The sequence below is a fragment of the Haliotis rubra genome, unplaced genomic scaffold (genome assembly GCF_003918875.1).
Source record: "Haliotis rubra isolate DU_JTF1 unplaced genomic scaffold, ASM391887v1 Scf106, whole genome shotgun sequence".
Lineage (NCBI taxonomy): Eukaryota > Metazoa > Mollusca > Gastropoda > Lepetellida > Haliotidae > Haliotis > Haliotis rubra.
In genome coordinates, this window is record NW_025764959.1 from 1,426,154 (window position 1) to 1,450,379 (window position 24,226).

Below are 24,226 nucleotides of genomic sequence, written 5' to 3' on the forward strand. Positions count from 1 at the left end.
TTAGATCTATCTTGCAAATTTCCCATTCTAAACGGAATTAAATATACCATTTACCAGGTAGGTAAATGTTTACTAATGTTTTGCTGCATATTTTGTATAGATAGGGATGTATTTTTACAAGGCTTTCTGATTTATATGTTAGATATTGTTTTGTTTATGTTTGGGGCTGTGTATTGTAATTGAGTTTGAATATTTTTATAATAGAAGGTAATATGATCGTTAGGTTCCCTCATAATTGTGGGGAGGAAATCTTATAACTGTATTTTTCGAGTTCAAATAAATGTTTTATCAGCATTTCCATCACGTCTGTTGTGTTGATAGTAGTCATGTTGGTAGTCAAGCTGAAGTACTGCGGCAGTGTTCTATACGTGCGCAGTGAAGCGCAATGAAATCAAACGCATTTTTAATCCAAAAATTTCCAATTGCCTATGTTGAAAATTCGAAAGTCAGCGTCAAAATCCATGGAGTTGTTGTTATGATCCGCCATCGTTGTGGTCAAACGGAAGTAGTTCTCACAATAAGATTTGTCAATGCGCCTTACAATCAGATGTGAATCCACAATTGATGCGGATTTTTCTGAACAACCAATCAGAATCTAATTTTCATTCATGGTAGAATGAAGTCTCATTGATTATGATCCTTCATTTTTTATCATATTACAGAATTCTGGCCTCCCATGGAAAGCAGCTCAATGAGTTTATTGCCAAGCAACTCCCTTCACTGTAACATCAAAACAAGGTTAGAGAGAAAATTCTGACACATTTACATTTTTGGTTGAACAATCAGGATGTACCAGGTGAGTCAGTCTATCTGATATCATTAGTCGTCTCTGATGACAAGAATCAGCTTCCCAAGACCAATTCTAACCAAATCAGTATGCTCAAGACAAACGTATCCACAAGTAAATAGAGAATCTCACCCTAGTGATTTTTGATATCAAATATATAACCACGAGTTGATAAAGTAACACATATCCGAGGCTTGCAAATGAAAAATGTACATCTCCGAACACAGTAGTGCCATTAGATTTGCATTGTGACGTCAACAAGTTCATGACGTCATAGCATTGTCAGGGCATTGTACAAAATCTACTGTCAAAACGATATCTCCTGGGAGATATCGTCTGATCTCACACAAGCGATATCTACTGTGGAACACAGTTTTGGATGATAAACATAAGAATCACTGGCCCTCCATCGAGACTCAAAGACTAGAAAGGAACATGTCTGCTCTTCTATTCAGGTGTGTGGCTCAACTTACCCAGGCTGTCCAGCAGGATGAGGGTGTTGGTCCAGGCATTCATGTGGGTGGGGCGCAGCTGGGTGGCGTTTAGCCACGCCCGGATGGCATCGGTGTGGCGCCCCATGTCCAGGTACTAGATAAAAACACATGTTGATCAAGATCACATTTACCGTACACAATTCTTCAAGTCATGGAGTCATTCTTGGTCTTAATATGAACTTAAAGTTCTGGATGCTGTTGTACCAAGTGGTCTTAGTGCTAAGGTGATCAGTATTCCCGTAACTTAGGCTTAAGACAGGTATAACACATTAATAAAGGCCTATGATTGTTGTAGAGCTTATTGAAGGGGACCCTGTATCTCACTGTCGTCTTAGCAGGATGTCTTCCATAAATCAGAATACATGACACATCTTCTTTTATTCTTTGTCATGATGTTGTTTCAAACCTACTTCAACTCTGAAACATCGTGACAAAGAATTAAAAAACGTTGTTAGCCATTAAAGGGGATATATTCATGTTCTTCAACATCTAAATGCTTTCCAAAGCCCTAAATCTTGAAACACTTTCTATAGTAACATCAGACCCTGGCCAAAAAAAACCAACATTCTCCATATCGACATTAATCACTGGAAAAAGAACTTTTATGGAACAATAGAAATCCAGAGAAACAAGCCAGTGGTTAACAGAGATCAAGACATCCACCATCCAGCATGGACTCAACTGTGCTACAACCAGTCATGACTCAAAACTGGACACCTCGATCTTCTTCCTGTATGAGTGAGTGAGTGAGTGAGTTAACATCTAACGTCACATCGGCAATATCTCAGCCATATCGTTACGAATTTTTTTTTTATATGTGATATATAGTGAAAGCATTTTGAAGATTAAAACCTGTCTTCCTGTATGTTATTCCCTGCCACACCTGTCTCTTCTCTGAGTCTTAGGATGTGAGAATGGAATAGAGATACCATGATCACAGACAACCAGTGATGCTAGAAAGTTGATTCGAAACTTATTAAGTCCATTTAGTGCCAAAGTATGACTACTTGTGAGAAAAAGGTTGCCCAGAGGCCCAGATAAGCTGCCTATCCGGGTAAAATACGCATAGAAAATTTCCACTTACGCATTGCGTACCAATTACGCATTTAATATGTTAGATACGCATAAAGTTTAAAACAAATGCGTACAGAGTATATCTATAAAAATTGCTTGCGCTATGAAATAGACATTGATTGCTATCAAGCTGTACTGTTAGTATAGGACAAGTGTTGTACTGTCAGTATAGGATGAGTGATTTTTTATGAAATCATTTCCATTTCATTTGGTTTTGATTAGGTATGACATAAGGCAGAACATACCTGCTTAGTAAACTTACTCAATGACATAATACTTAGGTGAGTAAAATGACTGAAATACACACATATTTAAAAGCAGTGGGTAACGGAAAATGAAATACCCACTCAACATTCATAATACCCACTTCAAAAAACTACAGTGGGTACAGTACCCACATGAGCTAAATCTTATCTGGAGCTCTGGTTGTCCGATGACCACTGTCCAGCCTACAGGGCCGTGACTCACCAGGTTGCCCAGGTTGTAGTAGCAGTCGGGGTACTTCCTTCGATGCCGGAGGGCTTCCAGATAGCTGGCCTCTGCCGACTCATTCTTCTTCAACTCAGCTTGCACTATACCCAGGTTCATCCACGCTGCTGCAAAATCGGCCCTGTAAAGTCACATAGAAGTGGGTTTCTATTACAGTTACATCAAGGCATTTCAACTTAATGGAGGAAGTCAAAGTCATGCGGGTATGACACGTTCACCACTTGTGTGTTGGATTTAGTTGGGGTTGAAATGGCAGTGAAGATGTTAGCACGTACACAGTGACATTTCATGCACATGTGTTGTGTTGTGTGTTGTGGTGTTGTGTCTCTGTATGTGCTCGTTCATACTGGACTTATGACCAGATTTTGGGTGCTAACCCATTGCCATAGTACAAAATCAAATAGGCAAGTAGATTTCATGCCACATTTCGCAATATTCCGGTGACATCATGGTACACCAGAAATGTTCTTAGTATAACATAGACTAGTGTTGGGAATTGGTTAAAATCTCATACTGTAAACGTATTATATTTCGCGCAGGTTTTATTTTCGCGCTTTTCGCGCAAAACATTTTAGCGCGAAAATTTATACACAGCGAAAAAACCTGTCATTCATTCAGTCTAGCCACGCTCGCCCCTGAGTTGTTACCATAACACATCAAGTTTGAAGACAGAAATCTACGGGGAATCTTAAAATGACGACTGATAGTAGCATAAAGAATCATACTTAACTGTCGCTTTAATGGATTTCCCAAAACATAATTAAATAATGAGCCAAATCCCATCGCCGAATTAGCGAAAACAGCAATGTGTGTTGTGGCCGCCATGGAAATTGGTCACATGACAGATGGTTTGATACAAAACAGATTACCATGAAACGACTCGGAAAGAAATAATACAGCAGTATTTTATTTATTCATTAAGATTTTATTTACCAGTACATCATGAAGCGAATACTAGTAGTCACTTAACACTCAGTCATCTCATTCACAACAACCCGGCTTGTTTGAAATCACAAAGAGCTTCATATACAGTAGAAGTTAATTCGTCAGATCGTCAGAATTCGGAACATAAGACTGATGTGTTTTTCATCTCTTCCGTGAATAAACGGATTACTGTGTACTAGTATATCGCACAGATAGGGATTTCCTGTGAGTAAGCAATAAACGCCGCCTGACAGGTTAAGCCACTCTGTTTGTTTTCACTGCTATTTGTGGCGGCCAGAGAGACAGCTGGCAGTTCCGGCAATTACTGATTGCGCGAATAATTGACCGCTCGATGTAGTCTAAACTGTCAATTCCGCGAAAATTGCACCACGCGAAAATAAGTACGTTTACAGTAATTGATGATTGGTTTATTACAACCGATCAATCATCGAAAAAAATTGGTTAGCGTCATTAATGAAATTTGTTAATGCACATAAAAATAAGTAAAAAACATGTAGTTCTTTTGGGTTTTGGGGCAAAATTTCACATCTTTAAAGGATGACTAGTATGTCAGGAACATATTATTCTTGGAGTCTTTAAGATAAATTCAATCATGACTTGAAACAAGCTTGTAGTGCTTATGAAATGTAACAGACAAAACCAACCTTGTGAAAAATATTGTTTATGAAAACAAGTGTTCCAGAATTGTTTGTGTTCGATTATGAGAAAACATGATCGATTGCTTGGTCGTTTAGTCACTGTGACCTATCTTCGATTATTTCAATTAATCGGACCACCACTAATATAGACCCCACATCGGTAAGACACGGTGTACAGGGCCCAAGCTGACAAGTCTTTACTTCATTCCCATATTGCTGAGCTCCAAATATGTTAACATGTAGTGTCTGAACCACACAACCTTCCACTCTCCAGGCTGAGTTAATACAGTACCTGATGCTGACGGCCTTCTGCAGCAGCTGCTCTGCCTCCAACACGACCCCGTTCTCCTTCAGGATGTTGGCCAGGTTGTTCATGGCTTGGTCGTACTGGGGGTTCAACCTGTTGGAGGATACAAACAATTCAATGGGTGACCAATTGAGAATATCACTAGAGTGGTAGTGGTGGTGTTGATGAGTGGAGTCAGAACCTTCGAAATGCCATTCAAAGATTCCATTTTTTGTGACTTGCCAAGAGGACTTTGCCCCACAATTCAGTGTCTGTTTATGGTCTGTGTCCAGATATTCAAATTAGTACCTATTAAAGGTACTTGTCAAGTTCCAGACTAATATACACAATGACTAGCAGCAACAATGGTGATCTTAGTAGCACTTCACTGTAGGTTTGTGATGTACCAAGGGAGGTAATAAAGCTCGCCCCACCATGCAGTCATGTTTTCCATGAGAGAGGGCCGTAAATATAGAGACGGGCGATATTACACACAACAACAAAAATCTTTGGGACCCAGTGAGTGAAACAGCAGCCGGCATGCCGACCAATAGTTTGTTCATATGTAGTTTAACACTGCATTCAACAATATTTTTACAAACCTGGAGAGGTTATGAATTCTTTGAAGAAAAGTCCTCCTTGGGGTACATATAAGCATTAAAATGTCCATTTTAAAAGCCTACGACAGTTGTAACAATATTTCAATAAAATATTTTACCAAACAAAAAACTCGTTATGTGTGGTGAGACCACCCCTACAGGGCCCCGTAGAGGGCCCCCTACAGCCAAGAGCAGGTAACTCTGGCTGTGTACCTCGTACCTCACTTTTCATGCTGAACGTGTCAGACAGAATGAGGGGAGGTGGGAGTGGTCAGACTTCAAGGAGGACTTTTCTTCAAAGAATTCATAACCTCCAGGTTTGTAAAATTCTTTTCAGAAGAAGTCCTCCTTGGGGTACATATAAGCATAAGACAGACTCCCAACGATGTTGAGTCGGGAGTGGTATTCTGTCTGCCTAACATACCCCTAGTTCAGTCGAAGGCACAGCCGGGCCGCCACACAGAGAGAGAAAAGTACACTCACCTAGTCACCTGACCGCTGATGTCAATCAGGCGGGGCGGCAAGCAAGCGGGGAAAAGGAGCCTAGCCGATAGGCTATTGGTGGAATTTATAAAGGCGGACGCAAGTCCCACCCCCAACCATCAAAATGGGAGGGAAAGTATGGGCGAGTCCAATATATATCCCTCAGCAACCCAAACCAGCCAAGCTGGGTGCAGGATGAACACAGTGACTGTAGCGAAAGTGATAATCGCTACATACGGTAAAACCACCACCAATGTGATACCACCACCGATAAAAATGAGGAATTTATTAACACCTACACCATGAGAAAAAAGCAAACGTGATTTCTAAGGCTCATTCGCTAGAGAATCACGACACTGCCCACTGGTGAGAACTGTCTGGCCAAACCGAGCACGCTCCCGTGAGTGTTTGTCCAGCTGATAGTGGCGGATGAACGTACTCGGTCGGCTCCAGATAGCCGCTGAGCAGATCTCCTCAATGGGCAGTGCCGCGGCGTATGCTTTTGATGTCGCCACTGCCCTAACCGAATGAGCCTTTAAACCCTGAGGGATGGTTAATCCTTTGTAAGAGTAACTCGAACAAATGGCAGAGACAAGCCACCTAGATATGGTCTGCTTGTTCGCCGGAAGACCAGCCTTGCCACCGCCATAACAACAGAACAGCTGCTTATCTTTCCTGATAGCAGCCGTTCGTTTGATATAAGCCTTGAGAGTCTTACGGACATCTAAGACGTGAGCACCCCGAAGAGAGGTACCGGACGATGGAGGCTGAATGAAAGCTGGCAGTTCGATAGGCGCCGTTATATGAAAGGCGCCTGCGACCTTAGGACGGTAGGAGTCTGGCAACCGAATACTGACTCTGTCTTTGTGAAAGACAGTCAGAGCAGGATCCGCTGACATCGCATGGATATCACCTACCCGCCTGCCAGACGTTACCGCCACAAGAAAGGCAGCCTTCCAACTTAACAGCTGGAGTGAAAGAGACGACAGATCGTGAAAGAGAGGACCGGACATCCAATCAAGAACGCATTGACAAGTCCCACGGGGACTAATCTACCGGACAGTCGGACGGATTCTGTCCACGCCTGCTAAAAGCGCCAGCACGAGAGGGTGCTGCCCCAAGAGAGCACCGTCGGCAGGGATATGGAAGGCAGAGATTGCCGTGGAGTAGCCCCGATAGTAGACGCCGCTAAACCGGGCTTCTAACCGAGACTGCAAGAACTCCAGTACTTCAATTACAGTTGAAGAAAAGGGATCAAGAATCCTCTGCCGACACACCAGCGCCAAGCATAACAGGCCCATCTATCCTCATACTGAACGCTTGTCGAATCCCTCCGCTGGCCAGAATTGTGTCTGCAACTGGTGCAGGAATTCGCCAAGGTGGAGACGATTCCGACAGAGGCCAGGCCACCCACTGAATCCTGGGATTCGGTGCGGCGCCCGCTCTGGGATAGTAAGTCCGGTCGAAAGGGTAATAGTACAGGAGGCTGAGCCAGAAACCTGAGAAGTACCGAAAACCAGCTTTGAGCCGACCAAAGGGGTGCAAGGAGCACAAGAAGTCGAGCTGGTTGGGTGGCAAGCTGCAAGAGGACTTTGGGAATCAGGGTAGTGGCGGAACGCCCACAGAACCCTGTCCGGCCCAATCGAGCTGGAAAGCGCCTTGGCGATGGCTCGGATCCGGTATCCGAGAGCAAAACACCGAATCTGGTTCGCCCCCAGATGCAAACAGATCCACCTGGAACGACCGAACAACTGGGAGATAGCCCCAATATCCCCGATGGAGCATCCACTGCGTGTGGGGCCAGGATACGACGAGAGAGTGCATCTGCTCGAACGCTGTCCGCCCCTGGGAGATAAACAGGCATTACCCGTATGTCGAACTGGTCGCACCAGAGCAGAAACTGCCATGCCTCCTGCAGAAGAGACGGGAAACCGTATCGCCTCTGCTTCAGGATGTAGGTCATTGCCGCCTGGTTGTCCATCTCGAGACGGACCACACGGCCTTGAACCTGCTCCCAAGTCGCTTGAACACCAACCTGACTGCTCTCAATTCTAGCACATTGATGTGCAGTTGCGCTCGCTTCTGTGACCACAGGCCTGAGACCGACAGGGCGCCCAGCACGCCCCACCCTGTGAGGGAAGCGTCCGTCTGAATTGAGAGATCTGGCGATGGGATGTCCAAAGGGAGCCCCTTGGATAAATTCCCTGCCAGTGTCCACCACCGTAAATGAGGAATTAGCCACCCTGGAGTGTGGAGAATCAACTCGTAACCCTGGGTGTGGACCCACATTCGAGCTAGAGCCTGCTGAATGGGTCGCATCCTCAACCGCCAAAACGATGTCCACCGCTGCCGCCATGTTGCCTAACAACTGGAGCCAAGTCCGAGCTGAGGCCCTGGGGAACTCGAGAAATTGTAACACAACTCTCTGGACTTTGGTGACGCTGTCCGAGACAGGGAGACTATCCCTCGCGCTGTCTCGAATCTCGCTCCCAAGAACACCAGATCCTGGGTGGGAACCAGTTCTGATTTCTTGAGGTTGATAATCCAGCCCAACTTGGTGAGAATACTCATCACAGCAAGTGTCGCAACTCGACTCAAGTGAGTGGCAAGCACATCGAAGGAGCCAATCGCCTAGGTACGGGTGACAGCACCTGCCCTGTGACCTGGCTACCTGAGCTGGAATTAGCATGAGTTTGGTGAACACCCTTGGCTGTGGAAATGCCGAAGGGGAGTACCGAAACTGATAGCACCTCCCGTCCGAAGGAAAACCTTAGGTATTTCCGAACTCGGGTGCATAGGGACATGGAAGTACGCTGCTGTCTTTGAGGTCGATTGACGTGAGCCAATCTCCCTTCTCCACAGACGAAATCACCCGAACGCAGTGTTTCCATCTTGAAGGACGGTACCTCTAACATGTCGCTCAGACCTTTGAGGTTTAGAATAGGTCTGAACCCTCCGTCCTTTTGGTGACAAGGAAATAAGTTGAGTAAAACCCAACATTTCTTGTCCCACAGGAACCACCTCTATGGCTGCCTTGTCCAGCAACGACTGGACCTCGCACGAGCACTTCCGCCTTCTCTAGGGCAGCCGGCACTGGAGTGCAACGGATCCCGGAGAAGGGGGTGGGTCTCGCCCCACTGTGGCATGTGGCCTTCCCTGAGTGTGGACAGGACCCAGGGATTGGGCGTGACTTTTCCCATTCCGACAGGAAGAGGGAAAGTCGACCACCCACAGGGATATGTGGCAGGAGACATTGAATACCTGACTTTGGCAGTACTCCGACTGCTTGGTCTGGTACCAACAAGGGCTCGGAGGAATTATAGCTGGGAAGCCGGGCTGACTTCCCCTTCCTCTGAAAAGGCTGGTGGGCCGTGGCCTTGCCCTTGCCCCCTGCCTCTGCCCTTACCCCTCCGCGACTGCAAGGGCTGAGCCCATTTAACAGATTCCTTCGCCGCGGCAGAAGGATATGCGGAGGAGACAACCGGGGGCCGCGAGCGAGACGTGTGAGGCTGTTCCAGCAAGGGCTTAGAGTCCTTGAAGGTTGAGACAGCCTCCGCGGCCTCCCGGACTACTGTAGCTGCCCCGGGAACAGGGTAGAACCCATCCGGAATGGCAGCCAGCAGAGCCTGTTATGCGGGCAGGCGAATACCTGCGCCCGCGAAAGCCACAGGCGACGGAGGCCCATCACCGCCGACATCATCGCGAGCCAGATGTGACTGTACCTCCGTTAATTGCTTAGCCAAGGTGGAGGGAGACGAATCTTCCTCCACCCCACCCACATCCAGTAGTTGCCTCTGCAACACCGAGATGTAGGCGGAATGGATCGTCACTTTGAGGCATTGAACCGCATTGCGGTATTGCTCTTCAAAGGATCGATAGGCGGATTTAAGCGCTGTAGCGTTAGTCGTGAACGGCGGAAGCCGGCGACCTTGCTTGGCTGAAGCCATAGAATTACCCGACGAACCCCCCAGGGCGACGGATGCGTAAACACAATCGTCAACCACTGGGGGATTGTAGAGGCAAGCCTCCCCCATGAGGTACCGACGGTCAAGTTCTGGCAAATCGAACCTGGACCTGGTACCACAGAGGAGGGGGTTGATTACTTCAGACAAGACTGAGGGTAATATACGCAGCCTTGTGTCCCCACCTTGGTGGGGAGCAAAAGCCTCCTGGGAGGCGAAAACTCCTGAGGGTCGGGTGCGCCAGTACTGACCACTACCTGGGGCAGGACAGAAGCAATACGCCCCCGCACCTGCCTCAGGGGCGACCGAGCGAAACCAAAGGCGTGCCCTAACTCTCCTCCCGACCCTCATCCTCCTCCATAGCCTCCTCGAATCGATCCTCAATGAGTGGTCTCTGTGTCCAGAGAGAGCTCTGAGGGATCATCCGAGGGGTCTACAGAGAGGGACAAAGGCTCGAGCAGAGCCGGTTGCCCGCACACCCGACCCAAGACTCGAGACTGAGTCAGCGGTGCCGTGATGAGGAAAGAGCCCGTGCTGGGATTCCTCAATGGGAGACAAAATGATCCAGACACCCGAATGGCCCGCCAAGCCGGGCGCAAGCGGTGGGACCACCATGGGCGAGCGGCAACTACAGGGACTGCCAAACTACTAACTACTGGACCAGACCCGAGCCAAGGCTCGGGCCGGTAGTAGTTACTACAGCGGAGGGTGGCCAGCAACCGAGACGAAACTCGAGCCGACGCACCCGACAGAAACCCCACACCAGAGCCTAAGCTGAGGTTGGGAGCACTGCCCGCCATAGACCCGCACACACACCCGCATTACCTGGTCGGACGCCAATCTCCTGGCGGAGGCCAGCCATCGCCAGCCACGAGTGTGGACCGAATCCATCTGCTTCTGCAATATATCAGAAAGTAAATCAATTGTTAGCTGGTTAGAAACAGGGACAGGAGGGGGGAAGGTGCCTGTGATGTTGAGGGGATGGCAGGTGAAGGAGCCGAGGCCCCGCGCCTTCGCCCGTTTAGGAGCATCCCCTCGAAGAGAGGAAGCGAAGCCTTCTTTTCTTTGTTTTTATCTTTGTCTTTAGGCTCCCTGACCCCAAATGTCCCCCGCCTGAAGTAAGGACGTGTAGAACATGTAATCAGCACGCGTCTGGACTTGATGGTGCGGGGGAGAAAGCCTGACACATAGAACAACCTTGTTCGTCATGGGCTTCCTCCGCTAAACAACGTAAGCAAACCAGGTGGCGATCCTGAGGCGACAAACTGCCGCTACAGGTGACACACCCCTTGGGCTGCAAAAAACAGAACCACGCTATGATAATAGCAAGGACTGTACGATATACATAATATAATATGCACACAACAAAACAGAACAAAAACAACGCCCGGGTTATATTTTAACTGTTACAGCAAAGCTATTAAATACTAGCGTAAAGCCATAATAGCGGCGGCGTAATTAAATACATAGGTGACAAAGAGCAACATGTGTGAGCGACACGTAAACGCGTCAGTCACGAAAACACTCAAGCAAAACTTACCTAAAGCCTGGAAAAAAAAGGAATTTAGGCAAGTATAATCTACAAAATGAAATATCAGCCCTTTCACAACCCGACTACAAGGCTTTTTCTAAAGCCAGGAGAAGGAAAGCAACCGGGACCCCGCGGTCCGCCATCTTGCCTGCCACGTGGCTGGAGACAGCGAACACGCCGGTAAAGTTACAACAAATCATGAATGAAAAAAAGTCATACAAAGATTCCAGCTAGCGCCCGAGCGAAAAAAAGGAACCATACATACAGGATTTGACTCTATCTCACTCATCCTTATTCGTATCTTGGACCATGCAAACGACCTACACGGCCGACGACAGCATGAAAAGTGAGGTACGAGGTACACAGCCAGAGTTACCTGCTCTTGGCTGTAGGGGGCCCTCTACGGGGCCCTGTAGGGGTGGTCTCACCACACATAACGAGTTTTTTGTTTGGTAAAATATTTTATTGAAATATTGTTACAACTGTCGTAGGCTTTTAAAATGGACATTTTAATGCTTATATGTACCCCAAGGAGGACTTCTTCTGAAAAAGAATTTGGAGCGTTCAAGTCACCTGGACTGCAATTTTATGGGTAATATTGATACTTCATGCTTCCAAATTAGTTTCAGACAACCAGGAATTTGACATGTCGAGCCTGATATATCCACACATAAATGATGATTAATACAGAAGGAATTCAAGGGACTTATGAACGGAACAAGATATTGATTGGCCATTGTGTCATGCCTACCTGATAGCCTGTCTGTACTTGTCAATAGCAATGTCTCTATTGTTGTTGTCAGCCTGGAGCTTTGCTATGTTGTAGTGGACCTGTAATCAAAATACCCACTTGCATACAACTGGTTCACATAACACCACAATCAAACTGATTACTACCCAGAATGCTACAGCTTGAGTATTGCTGCTGAACTAGGAACAGAGGAAAGACTGTGAAACTGACCTTGGCATTCAATGGACAGACCTTGACCCCTGATGAGAACAAGGTCATCTCTTCCCTCCACTCACTGCTTCTCTGAAACAAAGTAAACAAGAGTTCCACATGAGCTACATACAATCACTGGTTGCTGGGTCAGCCACATTGAATAAGGCATTATCAAACTACAGTCGAGCACCGTTTTCTCGATATTCATGGGACCAAGAAAAAATAGCGAGTTATCCGAACTTCGAAACATCTGACCAGGGCATATCATCACATATCACTATGAAAGAAAACAAAATGCTTCTCAGTATGTTTTGATTCGAAACTATAATTCGTTATCAGTAGTGTTTAGTCGTAAGCTGTCCTCCCATTACGCAGCCAGCCAGTTCGCAGACACCTTAAAACAACAACATTTACGGTTCAGTGAACAGATTATCTACTATCTGTTACCTACACATTATAATGGAATAGTCCAAATAAATACTCTGGAACAAACTGAAGCTATATTATTTATTTTGAAAGATGGACTGACTGACTGACTGAGTTTGGTTTTACGCCGCTTTTAGCAATATTCCAGCAACATCACGGCAGGGGGACACCAGAAATGGGCTTCACACATTGTGCCCATGTGGGGATTCGAACTCGGGTCTTCGGCGTGACGAGCCAACGCTTTAACCATTAGGCTACCCCACCGCCCCCTTTTGAAAGATGGACGAAAAGAAAGTAATTTGAATTTTTATTGCTGCAATATGAAAACAGTTTATTTTCATAAACATTTCGGTTTAACCTTCTAGTCTAACGGGAGTCAGCATCATCATATTGAAAACATTAGCTCAGCTATTAGAAATTGCAACACAGTTGTATCATATAAATCAAATAAAGACAAATGTGAATTTAAATATTATTCATATGGAATAAGGAAGTTATATGTTTTGCACACAATATTAAGATATACGACAAGTGCACTTAATAACGATTTATTTAGAAGAAAAATTTAAAATATGACGCATCATGTCAATGTGGCCATGGATGTGAGAATGTTTTTCATTACTTCCTTGAATGAACTCTTTTCACACTTACTGTACATGTGTTTTTAACGATGTATGCAGCGCCGTTGAGCATCTGTGATGGAAACTACGCGCTCTTCAAGCCAATCATTATTATTATCTCCATTGTATACTACTCAAAGACATAAACTGTTACAATCTTTAGAAAGTATTGTTAAAAATGTAATTTTTTGAGTAAAATTGATATTTTATACTTATCCTGACTCATGCTCTTTTTGCTTGTCTCCTTCCTCTTGCGAACATAGTGGAACACTTGTATCTCCCTAATTGAAGTTCCCTTCAATGTAAAATCACTAATTAGTACACCACGAGTTACCTCCCTTCCACAAGCTCGGGAACGAGGGCGCCACCTCTACCCATGTGCCTCACTCTCTCCTCATATACTGAGCCCAACATTTGAATTTACAGGGAAATCCAAAGTGTTATTTGGGGAGGATGGGAGGGCTGACCTCATGAGTCAGGATAAGTATAAAATATCAATTTTACTCAAAAAAATTACATATTTTTCCTTATCCTGACTCATGCTCTTTTGCTTGTAGAATCCAACAGAGCCGGAGGTGGGAATATATAATACTTTGGATTTTAATAATTAGTGATTTGAACTGTGATGATTGTAATAACCCTATGGGAACTTCATAAAGGCACTGAACTGATGAATTCCTGCTGCCAGCTTATCAGCTGCCATATAGAGGTTATTACAATGTACTTATTATGATAAGTATATATAATATTAATACAATGCTTAAGACTAATAGACTTAAGCTTGTTAATATGCTAGTATAAACTCCTTAGAGTTTGTTAGCTAAAATACTTTAAGATATAAACATAGCACTAAGCTTAAAATATGATAAATTTTAAGCTAATTATATAATAACAAACCTCTTTAGGGTTTGTTAGTTAAAATATTTATATGATATAGACAGTGCTGAGCTTAAGATATGAATAAGCTTAGCTATATATATAACAGCAAACTTTGTAAAGTTTGTTAGCTAATACATTTTTACAATATGAGTATAGTATTGTGCTTAAGATATAATTATCTTAAGCTACATATATAATAGCCAAACTTAGTAGAGTTTGTTAGCTAATATATTCTACAATATGAGTATAATACTGTGCTTAAGATATAATTAACTTAAGCTACATATATAATAGCCAAACTTAGTATAGTTTGTTAGCTAATATATTTTTACAATATGAGTATAGTACTGTGCTTAAGATATAATTAACTTAAGCTACATATATAATAGCCAAACTTAGTAAAGTTTGTTAGCTAATATATTTTTACAATATGAGTATAGTACTGTGCTTAAGATATAATTAACTTAAGCTACATATACAATAGCCAAAAACTCTGTAGAGCTTATTAGCTAATAGATTTATAATGTAACCATAGTACTAAGCTTAAGATATGATTAGACTTAAGCTAAATGTATATAGCAAAAAACTCCTTAGAGTTTATTAACTAATATACTTTTATGTTATAAACATAGTACTGAGCTTAAGATATGATTAAACTTAAGCTATATATATATAATAGTAAAACTCCGTAGAGTTTGATAGCTAATACATTTTATTATGTTGATTTAGACCTAGTATTGAGCTTAAGATATGAAGTAAACCTTAAGCTACATATATAATAGCCAAAAACCTTTTAGAGTTTTAATAGCTAATATACTTATATGGTATCAACATAGTATTGAGCTTAAGATATGAAGAAACCTTAAGCTACATATGTATAGCAAAAACTCCGTAGAGTTTGTTAGCTAATACATGATATAATGTAACCATAAAGCTTAAAATATGATGAAAACTTAAGCCCAATATATAATAGCAAAAAACTCTTTTAGAGTTTTGATAGCTAATATACCTATATGCTATAAACATAGTACTAGCTTTAAGATATGAATAAGCTTAAGTTACATATATAATAGCAAAAAACTCCATAGAGTTTGTTAGCTAATACATGTTATAATGTAACCATATTGCTTAAGATATGATGAAACTTAAGCCAAATAGCAAAAGCTCTTTAGAGTTTGTTAGCTAATATAGTTATATGATATAAACATAGTACTGAGCTTATGATATGAATGAGCTTAAGCTACCTATATAATAGCAAAACTCCGTAGAGTTTGTTAGCTAATGTATTTTTACAATATGAGTATAGTACTATGCTTAAAATATACTTGACTTAAGCTACGTATATAATAGCCAAAAAAAACTCTGTAGAGTTTGTTAGCTAATGCATTTATCATGTAACCACTGTGATGATAAAAAACGAGCTTAAGCAAATTATATATAGCATGAAGCTATTTAGTACTGTTATAAGATAAGTAAAAATCTGTAAGATTGACTTATCTTCTCCGAGGAACTGTCAACTGTTGTGCAAGGACCATGGGATCGAATTGGTGGATACCTGAGATGTCCTCGTGGTGATATCTCTCAGATAATGGTTGGCAACCACCATATATCGGATCTACAGTAATAAACCCTCCATTATTTCAAATAACATTTGTGTAGATGAAATTGTAGAAGTTAGCGCTTTAATATCAAGAGTATTAAAGCTCATGGAGGGTCGGATTAGGTCCATCTGTCTTGTATGCACGTGAGTATGACAGTTCTGATCCAAACGGAGATATAGTACGTTGAGACTACACTCTCGTGAAGTTGATGATAGAGGAAAAAAAATCTGTTGTATTTTTTCTTCCTGTTTGGTTTGGTGGAGATAAATTTACAGTGCTCTTGCTGGCCAGCGTGATAGCATCATCGTATCATGGAGTCCAAGTATGTCATCCAGGCATGTTCATAAACCTCACTTGTGAGGTGTTGTAGCACTATATTCATATCCCCAAGTTGGTACGTGAAACTTCCGTTTATTCTCCAAACAGAACTTAGTAGGTTTACTAACCATCTAGTTGTGTTAGTAGCTTGATGATGAAATTCAGGTGTAGTCTGAAACGCTGTGGATTTCGATCCACTTGTATCACGTCGTCTAGGTAAATCGTTGCGATGTCCTTGACGATGTATGTGCACAACCGGGAGTTTGTGTCCTCGATGAACTTTATGTAAAATCGCCTGACTGCTGTGCCCTTGTCTAAACTTGACAGGGGAGGTCTCTAACCTGAAGAAAGCAGCCTAATCATGAAGGTTCAGGTTAACTGGGCTGTAAGGAGGCTTGCTCGTTCATTGATATAAAGTTGTCACTTGCAACCTATGTCTTGAACTGTGAACTATGCTCGACCTCTGTGTAGGGCGTTGTTCATCGGGTCCAATCAGAATAAGGCATTTTGATTCTGTAGAGTACCAGCTGTGATGTCACCGGTGTAGCAGGAAAAGGAACCTTGTATAATATAGTGCCGTCGTTGATGTTAGAACAATCGTCGGTCTTCATCGTAACTTCCGAAGTTACCCGAAAGTGACCACGTGTTTCGAGGATTAATGGTAAACGCGAAAGCTTCGGTAAAAATACCTCGCTCTGTAATATTAATGCTGGGTAGGTTATTTTCCTGGCTGTCGTGAAAGTACTTCAGTTTTGAATATAATTCCGACTTCTTTATATATAAAGGTACAATAACTTGTAAGTTGTCAGCTTGTAGACTGTATACATGAATGTATCGTCATAATTGTAGAATTAAAGCTGAATTTGTTGTACATATTTCTTCTCAGAAATGTTGACGATTATGAGTTATACTGCTGTAACAAGGCTGCTGTTCAATTTCGATATTGAATTGTCTGCAGATATGCGTAATGGTCACGCATGTAGATAATCGTGATCGTCGTCCGGGATTGCATATACTAGCAATTTATACGAATAGTTGATTTCTGTGAAGATCTATGAAACGTCGTTGACAAATTAATACAGCGACGTTCTGTGTTGTAAATAGCCTGTGCAATTGTCTTGGCGTAGGCTTATAGATCGGCATCTGGCATACAGTTGATAGACAACTTATGCGATGTCTTGAACGGACTGAGGAGTAGCTATATATGACGAGTGGCTAGTATATGGAGACCTTGAGGAGACTTCCTCGGTGAATCCGGAGACTTCACGAAGCTCTCGGCATCCCTTCTAGATCTACTGGTGAAGTAGACTTGGAGCCACTTAGCCTTCGCGACCTTCGCGCGAAGGTATCGAAGTCAAAGTCCGATTAGAATATATATATATATATATATATAGAGCTTGCTTCGCGAATGGCCTCTGTGTTTAACAGGATGTGGGGTCGGCAAAGCGCTACTCCTCCGCGGCGTCCCTTGTAGCTGGTGAGGCTCTAGCTCCTTCGCTGGAGGCTGCCTGGGACTTGCTGGTTCTGCATAAGTAGGGCCGAGTGGATCATCTTATCATTTTCAGAAGTCGTGTTACGAAATCTGGTGATAAGTGTCTCAATGATCGCTTCTAGATCTATTTAGGCCAACGAACATACGCCTCGTCATGGATTCAACTGAACCAATTTACGATTGTAGTTCTTATTGTTGATATCGATGATCAACTTGTAGTTTTCATCGATGTCTTAAGCCTTGAAGAAGGGGTCCATGTTGTGCGTGGAAAACTTCTAGACGTGAAAGTTCGGCAATTATGGTGTCTGAACTTTTGTGGCTTTATGGGATGCTATGTCTAGATTCTGTGCTACCGCAGCAATCGGGTCGATCGGAGGTAGGGTGATAGCATCTGCGTCGTCTTCCTTCATCAGGTATGTCTGCGTCGTACTGCCACTCTAGGAAGGTGATGTAGACTTGTGTGCAGACTTGTGTGGTAACCTGTGAGGCGATCGATGTGGTGATGTACGAGGAGATCGGAGACTATTGACAGCTTCGCGAAGCTCTTGAGTAGTCCCTTGACTCTGTTAAATGACGATCTATATTCGGGTGTCCTTCCCGAGTGCCTTCGCGAACGCCTTCACGAACGCCTTCGCGAAGCTTCCTCTGCGTTCGGTGCTGGGGAACGGCGATTTGAGCTTCGCGAAGGCTTCCGTGAGGTCTGGTGGCTGAGTCTGCATCTAAGGATGAAGCCGAGGAATGTGATGATCTATCCCACCTTCGCGAAGGCCTTCGCGAAGGCTGTACATCTGGGTCCTTCGTCAAGGTGGTCTGCGACTTCCTTCGCTGAAAGGCTGCATCGCCTTGGCTGCTACGTTGACTGGAGGTGCCTCTAGAGTGTTGTCTAAGTTGGAGCCTTCCGGCGAAGGCTCGTACTCTGGGCTGGCTGCTTCTCCAGTCTGTAGTGACCCTCCATCACGACCATGATTTGCCGTAGTAGCTCGTCTGGGATGGTCTGCGGCCGAAGTAGTCGGTGCCATCTCTGCGCTGTTAGTGGTGGGGCCCTCAGGTAAGTCGTCTGACATCAGTGTAGAGACATCAGGCTGCATGACGATCTCTGCTGATGTCATTGTAGCTGTCACCGGTCGCTACTTGTCTCATACGTCGGGGATGATGATCGGCTGATCATCGTAGAGGCCAAGTTCAGCGGCTGGAACAATCTCGGTTGAGAAAGTCCTAGTAGACTTCGTTGAATTCCCCTCAGAGGTCGACGCTGCCCTGGGGGTGCGAAGTCTGCGTTGAGTGTTGGTAGCGACGGGACCCTCAGGAAGATCATCGAATGTTGATCTGCGCTGACATCACTGTTGCCGACATCAGTCATTCTTTGATGTACATCAGGAATGATGATCGGCTGATCATCATACAGGCCCAAATCTGCGATGAGAACAATCTCGGCTGAGAAAGTTCTAGTAGACTTCGTTGAATACCCCTCAGTGCGACGAAGGGATGTCTGGGGAAGCAGGATGCTTCTTGGAGGCGGCGGACTACGTCCCACGCCTCTCCACCATTCTAGCGGAAAACCAGACGGGAGGGGGGTCGACCAACAGCAGTAGACTGGCGAGGGGTTCAGGTGTATCAGTCATGCTAGACTCTGCATAATGCGACCTATCTGCTGCGCTGCCTCAAACGCAAAGTAATTATTTATTAAAGGTAGAATTGGATAAATTAGTATTGCAACTGCAACGTGAATCCCATGAAACATGGCGCAGTACAGCTAGGGCATATTAAATGCGGATCAGCAGCAGAATAAAAACGTAATGTGCAACAGTACAGAATTTTTATCAACGTAATCCACTGCAACAGCACGGGCCCGTGCATAAACAGTAGAAACACGACTAAATATCAATATATAATTGTTGAAAGATACTAGCTAAACCTCTATAGATCTCTATACGAGGTAACTAACTAAATATAATCAAAGGATATAGTGTGTCGGGAGACACAGGCGCTCTCACGTCCAGCTCACTGGGCGAAGAAGGAGAGAGTGAGGCACATGGGTAGAGGTGGCGCCCTCGTTCCCGCTCTTGTGGAAGGGAGGTAACTCGTGGTGTACTAACTAGTGATTTTACATTGAAGGGAACTTCAATTAGGGAGATACAAGTGTTCCACTATGTTCGCAAGAGGAAGGAGACAAGCAAAAAAGAGCATGAGTCAGGATAAGGAAAAATTTAGAACACTGATTGGTAACAGTAAATACTTGCTAATTAATTCCTTCTTAATTAATCCTAATTAAATAACAAACAAGTGACACCTTCAACTCAAATAGCCCGAATTAGTTTACACTACCGCATCCCTTTGATTCATGCCGCACCGTGTATAAATGTGTGGAAACAACCTCAGTTCAGAGGGATACTTGTCCTTGAAAGGTACGTGAATATCAAGTTTCTTTGCAAATATCAAGTTAAAAGGGAAATTTTGCGTGTTGGAACCATGAAATTATATCGAGATATCCAAAATATCTGTTATGCATGTTCTGGAATTTATCTACAAATGCTCCAAAAAACTAAGTCTGCCAAATGTCTGTGTCACATGGAAATCACATAGTGGTTGTAACAAAGTCTTGGAACAGCAAAATCAGATAATTTTCCTCATTTACTGGAGACAGTGAGTATATACTGCTATTAACAATATTCCAGCTCAATGACACTGAGGGACCCCAGGAACAGGCTTCACACATTGTACCCTTGTGGGAAAATCTTTTGACAAGATTCCAACCATATTGAACCTGCAGTCAAACCTGGGTATGCAGCATGTACAAGCCAGACCTACCTGTATGCTGCGAAGGATGAACAGCACAATTATGATGTAAAATCCAGTGGACACAAGCTGTAACACAAAACACATTAACATGTAAATTAATGACTTAAGTATAACAAGAATATCTCATAGATCTCATTCAACTCTACCAGCCAAAACCACATCTGCGATCACATGATCAACTGCTTCTCTGTGTCCCATCCAACAAAACCAGAACATTTGGAGATAGATGTTTCGACATGTCAGGACCTACTCTGTGGAGCAGTCTGCCTTTCAGCCTGAGGTCACATCATGAACTGTCATGCAATCTAAAGACCTACTTCTTTGGAAAGGCATACGATGTTCCTCAATAGGGACCCTTAACAAGTTTTAAACTGCCAGTTCTTAGCCCAGTACAGCGCTTTTGAGTGGTTCGACCAGATCCTAGCCCTCTACAAGCAAGGGGTTGGGTACAGATGGCCGTGAGGCCAATATGGACTGAAGTACCCACTAACGGAGATAACTCACATCTCCAGTACTCCAAACACATGGAAGAGACTAAAAAGATTAGATGAAGTCTAAGTAACGTACTCCAGGCCTTTGTCATATAGATGACATCTTGCTGATTTGGCATTAAACATCAAACAAGTTTAGCAGGGTTGCAGTTTTAGGATCAGGATAATCTGTGACAGTTATTTCACTAACTGTTTGTATTTGAGTCATTTTAATATTTTCAATGCCAAATCTTGCCCACCAAATCTTAACAGTAGTATCACCGTAATGAAATATAATTGATATTTTGCCTCAGCATTCAGAATCATTTGAGTAGAAAAGTTTTCAAGGTAAAAGTTGAAACGGTATGTGTGAATGTTAAACTTTCTGCCAATACACAGCCCTAATCACCGATTCACCATGAAGCTTCTACCATACTTCTACTCAATCCCTTTGGTTGCCTCGTAAAACCAGCATTAGTTCCCAGGAACCAGTTCGATCACCGATTCACCATGAAGCTTCTACCATACTTCTACTCAATCCCTTTGGTTGCCTCGTAAAACCAGCGTTGGTTCCTAGAAACCAGGTCGATCACCGATTAATCATGAGGCTTCTACCATGCTTCTACCCAATCCCATTGGAACCAGCGTTGGTTCCTAGAAACCAGGTCGATCACCTATTCACCATGAGGCTTCTACCATGCTTCTACCGAATCCCATTGGAACCAGCGTTGGTTCCTAGAAACCAGGTTGATCACCTATTCACCATGAGGCTTCTACCATCCTGAGAAAAGCTACCTGTTTAGCTGTATTATGTAGACAGAGGCAGATCTGTCTGGCCCCGAGCACCACCAACATACAGAAGCCAGCGCAGGACAGGTACAGAATCCTCTCAGCGATCACGAAGCCCACACGGAAAAACAGGTTGCTGGCTGGCAGGAAAGGAACTCCCAAAATTGCCAGGGACATTATGAGAATCCTGTATATAGAAAATATGGAGATATACCTGTTTGGCTATACTGCACATGCACATTTAGTCTTTACATGTTGAGCAGTTTGTAAGTTGTTTACAACACAAATCTTTGTCATTCAATCCATACTCATTAATAGTTTACACATTGTTAGAGAACATGTCAATCACCTTACCGAAATCACTTTATGAGATAATGCCCTAATTTTGAGGTTTTTATTATAAGTCTGAGTCTATGCTTGTCATCACTGTTCCATTTCGGCATCAAAAAGACACAGAAACACATGTGCACAGACAGACAAAGATGGAAGCTAACCTGCGATCCTTGGTAAGGCCTCCACGGCAGCACTGGAAGAGTAAAGCACCAAAGACAGCCCAGAGAGCTATGTCTGCCAGTATTCTGGGATCAGCCAATGAGGTGATGACAGGTATACAGCCCATCGACCAATCAAAACACAGCCACCATGGATTTACAAGCAGCCAAGAATTGATTGCATAGAGGTAGTTGTAATTCAAAATCTGTAAAACAAATTGAAAATTGCTTGACAAAAATTTATGAAATACTCATGTGAGTGTAAAAACCTAGGACAAATTTCAGTTAGTATCAGGTGATAATATCTGACCTTACGTGTCTGAGTTATCATGCACAGAAAACCATAACAGTATGATCCTAAGACAGTGTTATCATGTGTCGGTGTTATTGTAGGAGTGTTATGTGTTGGTGTTATTGGAGGACAGCGTTATCATGTGTCAATGTTATTGAAGGACAGTGTTATGTGTCGGTGTTATTGTAGGACAGTGTTATGTGTCGGTGCTATTGTAAGACAGTGTTATGTGTCGGTGCTATTGTAGGAAAGGGTTATGTGTCGGTGCTATTGTAGGACAGTGTTATGTATCAGTGTTATTGCAGGACAGTGTTATGTGTCGGTGCTATTGTAGGAAAGGGTTATGTGTCGGTGCTATTGTAGGACAGTGTTATCATGTGTCGGTGTTATTGTATGACAGTGTTATGTGTCAGTGCAATTGTAGGAAAGGGTTATGTGTCGGTGTTATTGTAGGACAGTGTTATCATGTGTCGGTGCTATTGTAGGACAGTGTTATTGTATGTGTTGGTGCTATTGTAGGACAGTGTTATGTATCAGTGCTATTGTAGGACAGTGTTATTGTGGGACAGTGTTATGTATCAGTGTTATTGTAGGACAGTGTTACCATGTATCAGTGTTATTGGAGGACAGTGTTATTGTATGTGTTGGTGCTATTGTAGGACAGTGTTATGTGTCAGTGTTATTGTAGGACAGTGTTATGTGTCAGGGTTATTGTAGGACAGTGTTATGTGTCGGTGTTATTGTAGGAAAGGGTTATGTGTCGGTGATATTGTAGGACAGTGTTATGTGTCAGTGTTATTGTAGGACAGTGTTATGTGTCGGTGCTATTGTAGGAAAGGGTTATCATGTGTCGATGTTACTGTAGGACAGTGTTATGTGTCGGTGCAATTGTAGGACAGTGTTATGTGTCAGTGTTATTGTAGGACAGTGTTATGTGTTGGTGTTAATGAAGGATAGTGTTATGTGTCAGTGTTATTGTTGGACAGTGTTATTGTATGTGTTGGTGTTATTGTAGGACAGTGTTATCAAGTATCAGTGTTATTGTAGGACAGTGTTATCATGTGTCGATGTTACTGTAGGACAGTGTTATGTGTCGGTGCAATTGTAGGACAGTGTTATGTGTCAGTGTTATTGTAGGACAGTGTTATGTGTTGGTGTTAATGAAGGATAGTGTTATGTGTCAGTGTTATTGTTGGACAGTGTTATTGTATGTGTTGGTGTTATTGTAGGACAGTGTTATCAAGTATCAGTGTTATTGTAGGACAGTGATATCATGTGTCGGTGCTATTGTAGGGCAGTGTTATTGTATGTGTCGGTGCTATTGTAGGACAGTGTTATTGTATGTGTTGGTGCTATTGTAGGACAGAGATATCATGTGTCGGTGTTATTGTAGGACAGTGTTATGTATCAGTGTTATTGTAGGACAGTGTTATGTATCAGTGTTATTGTAGGACAGTGTTATCATGTATCAGTGTTATTGTAGGACAGTGTTATTGTATGTGTTGGTGTTATTGTAGGACAGTGTTATTGTATGTGTTGGTGCTATTGTAGGACAGTGACATCATGTGTCGGTGTTATTGTAGGACAGTGATATCATGTGTCGGTGTTATTGTAGGACAGTGATATGTGTCGTGTTATTGTAGGACAGTGTTATTGTATGTGTTGGTGCTATTGTAGGACAGTGTTATTGTATGTGTTGGTGTTATTGTAGGACAGTGTTATGTGTCGGTGCTATTGTAGGACAGTGTTATGTATCAGTGTTATTGTAGGACAGTGTTATGTATCAGTGTTATTGTAGGACAGTGTTACTGTATGTGT

The 24,226-nt window shown here is 43.3% G+C and overlaps 1 protein-coding gene across 1 annotated transcript in view; it reads right to left on the reverse strand.

The window, feature by feature from the left end:
• The window catches only part of LOC124277838 (protein O-mannosyl-transferase TMTC4-like), a 39,731-nt gene that overhangs the window by 2,694 nt on the left and 12,811 nt on the right, over nucleotides 1–24,226 (reverse strand). The window contains exons 9-16 of the mRNA XM_046713555.1: nucleotides 22,120–22,322; nucleotides 21,632–21,812; nucleotides 20,376–20,432; nucleotides 12,250–12,321; nucleotides 12,040–12,119; nucleotides 4,720–4,827; nucleotides 2,824–2,965; nucleotides 1,261–1,375 (exon numbers count right to left, since the gene is read on the reverse strand). Of these exons, the coding sequence (XP_046569511.1) occupies nucleotides 1,261–1,375; nucleotides 2,824–2,965; nucleotides 4,720–4,827; nucleotides 12,040–12,119; nucleotides 12,250–12,321; nucleotides 20,376–20,432; nucleotides 21,632–21,812; nucleotides 22,120–22,322 (958 nt within the window). The remainder of the gene's footprint in view (nucleotides 1–1,260; nucleotides 1,376–2,823; nucleotides 2,966–4,719; nucleotides 4,828–12,039; nucleotides 12,120–12,249; nucleotides 12,322–20,375; nucleotides 20,433–21,631; nucleotides 21,813–22,119; nucleotides 22,323–24,226) is intronic.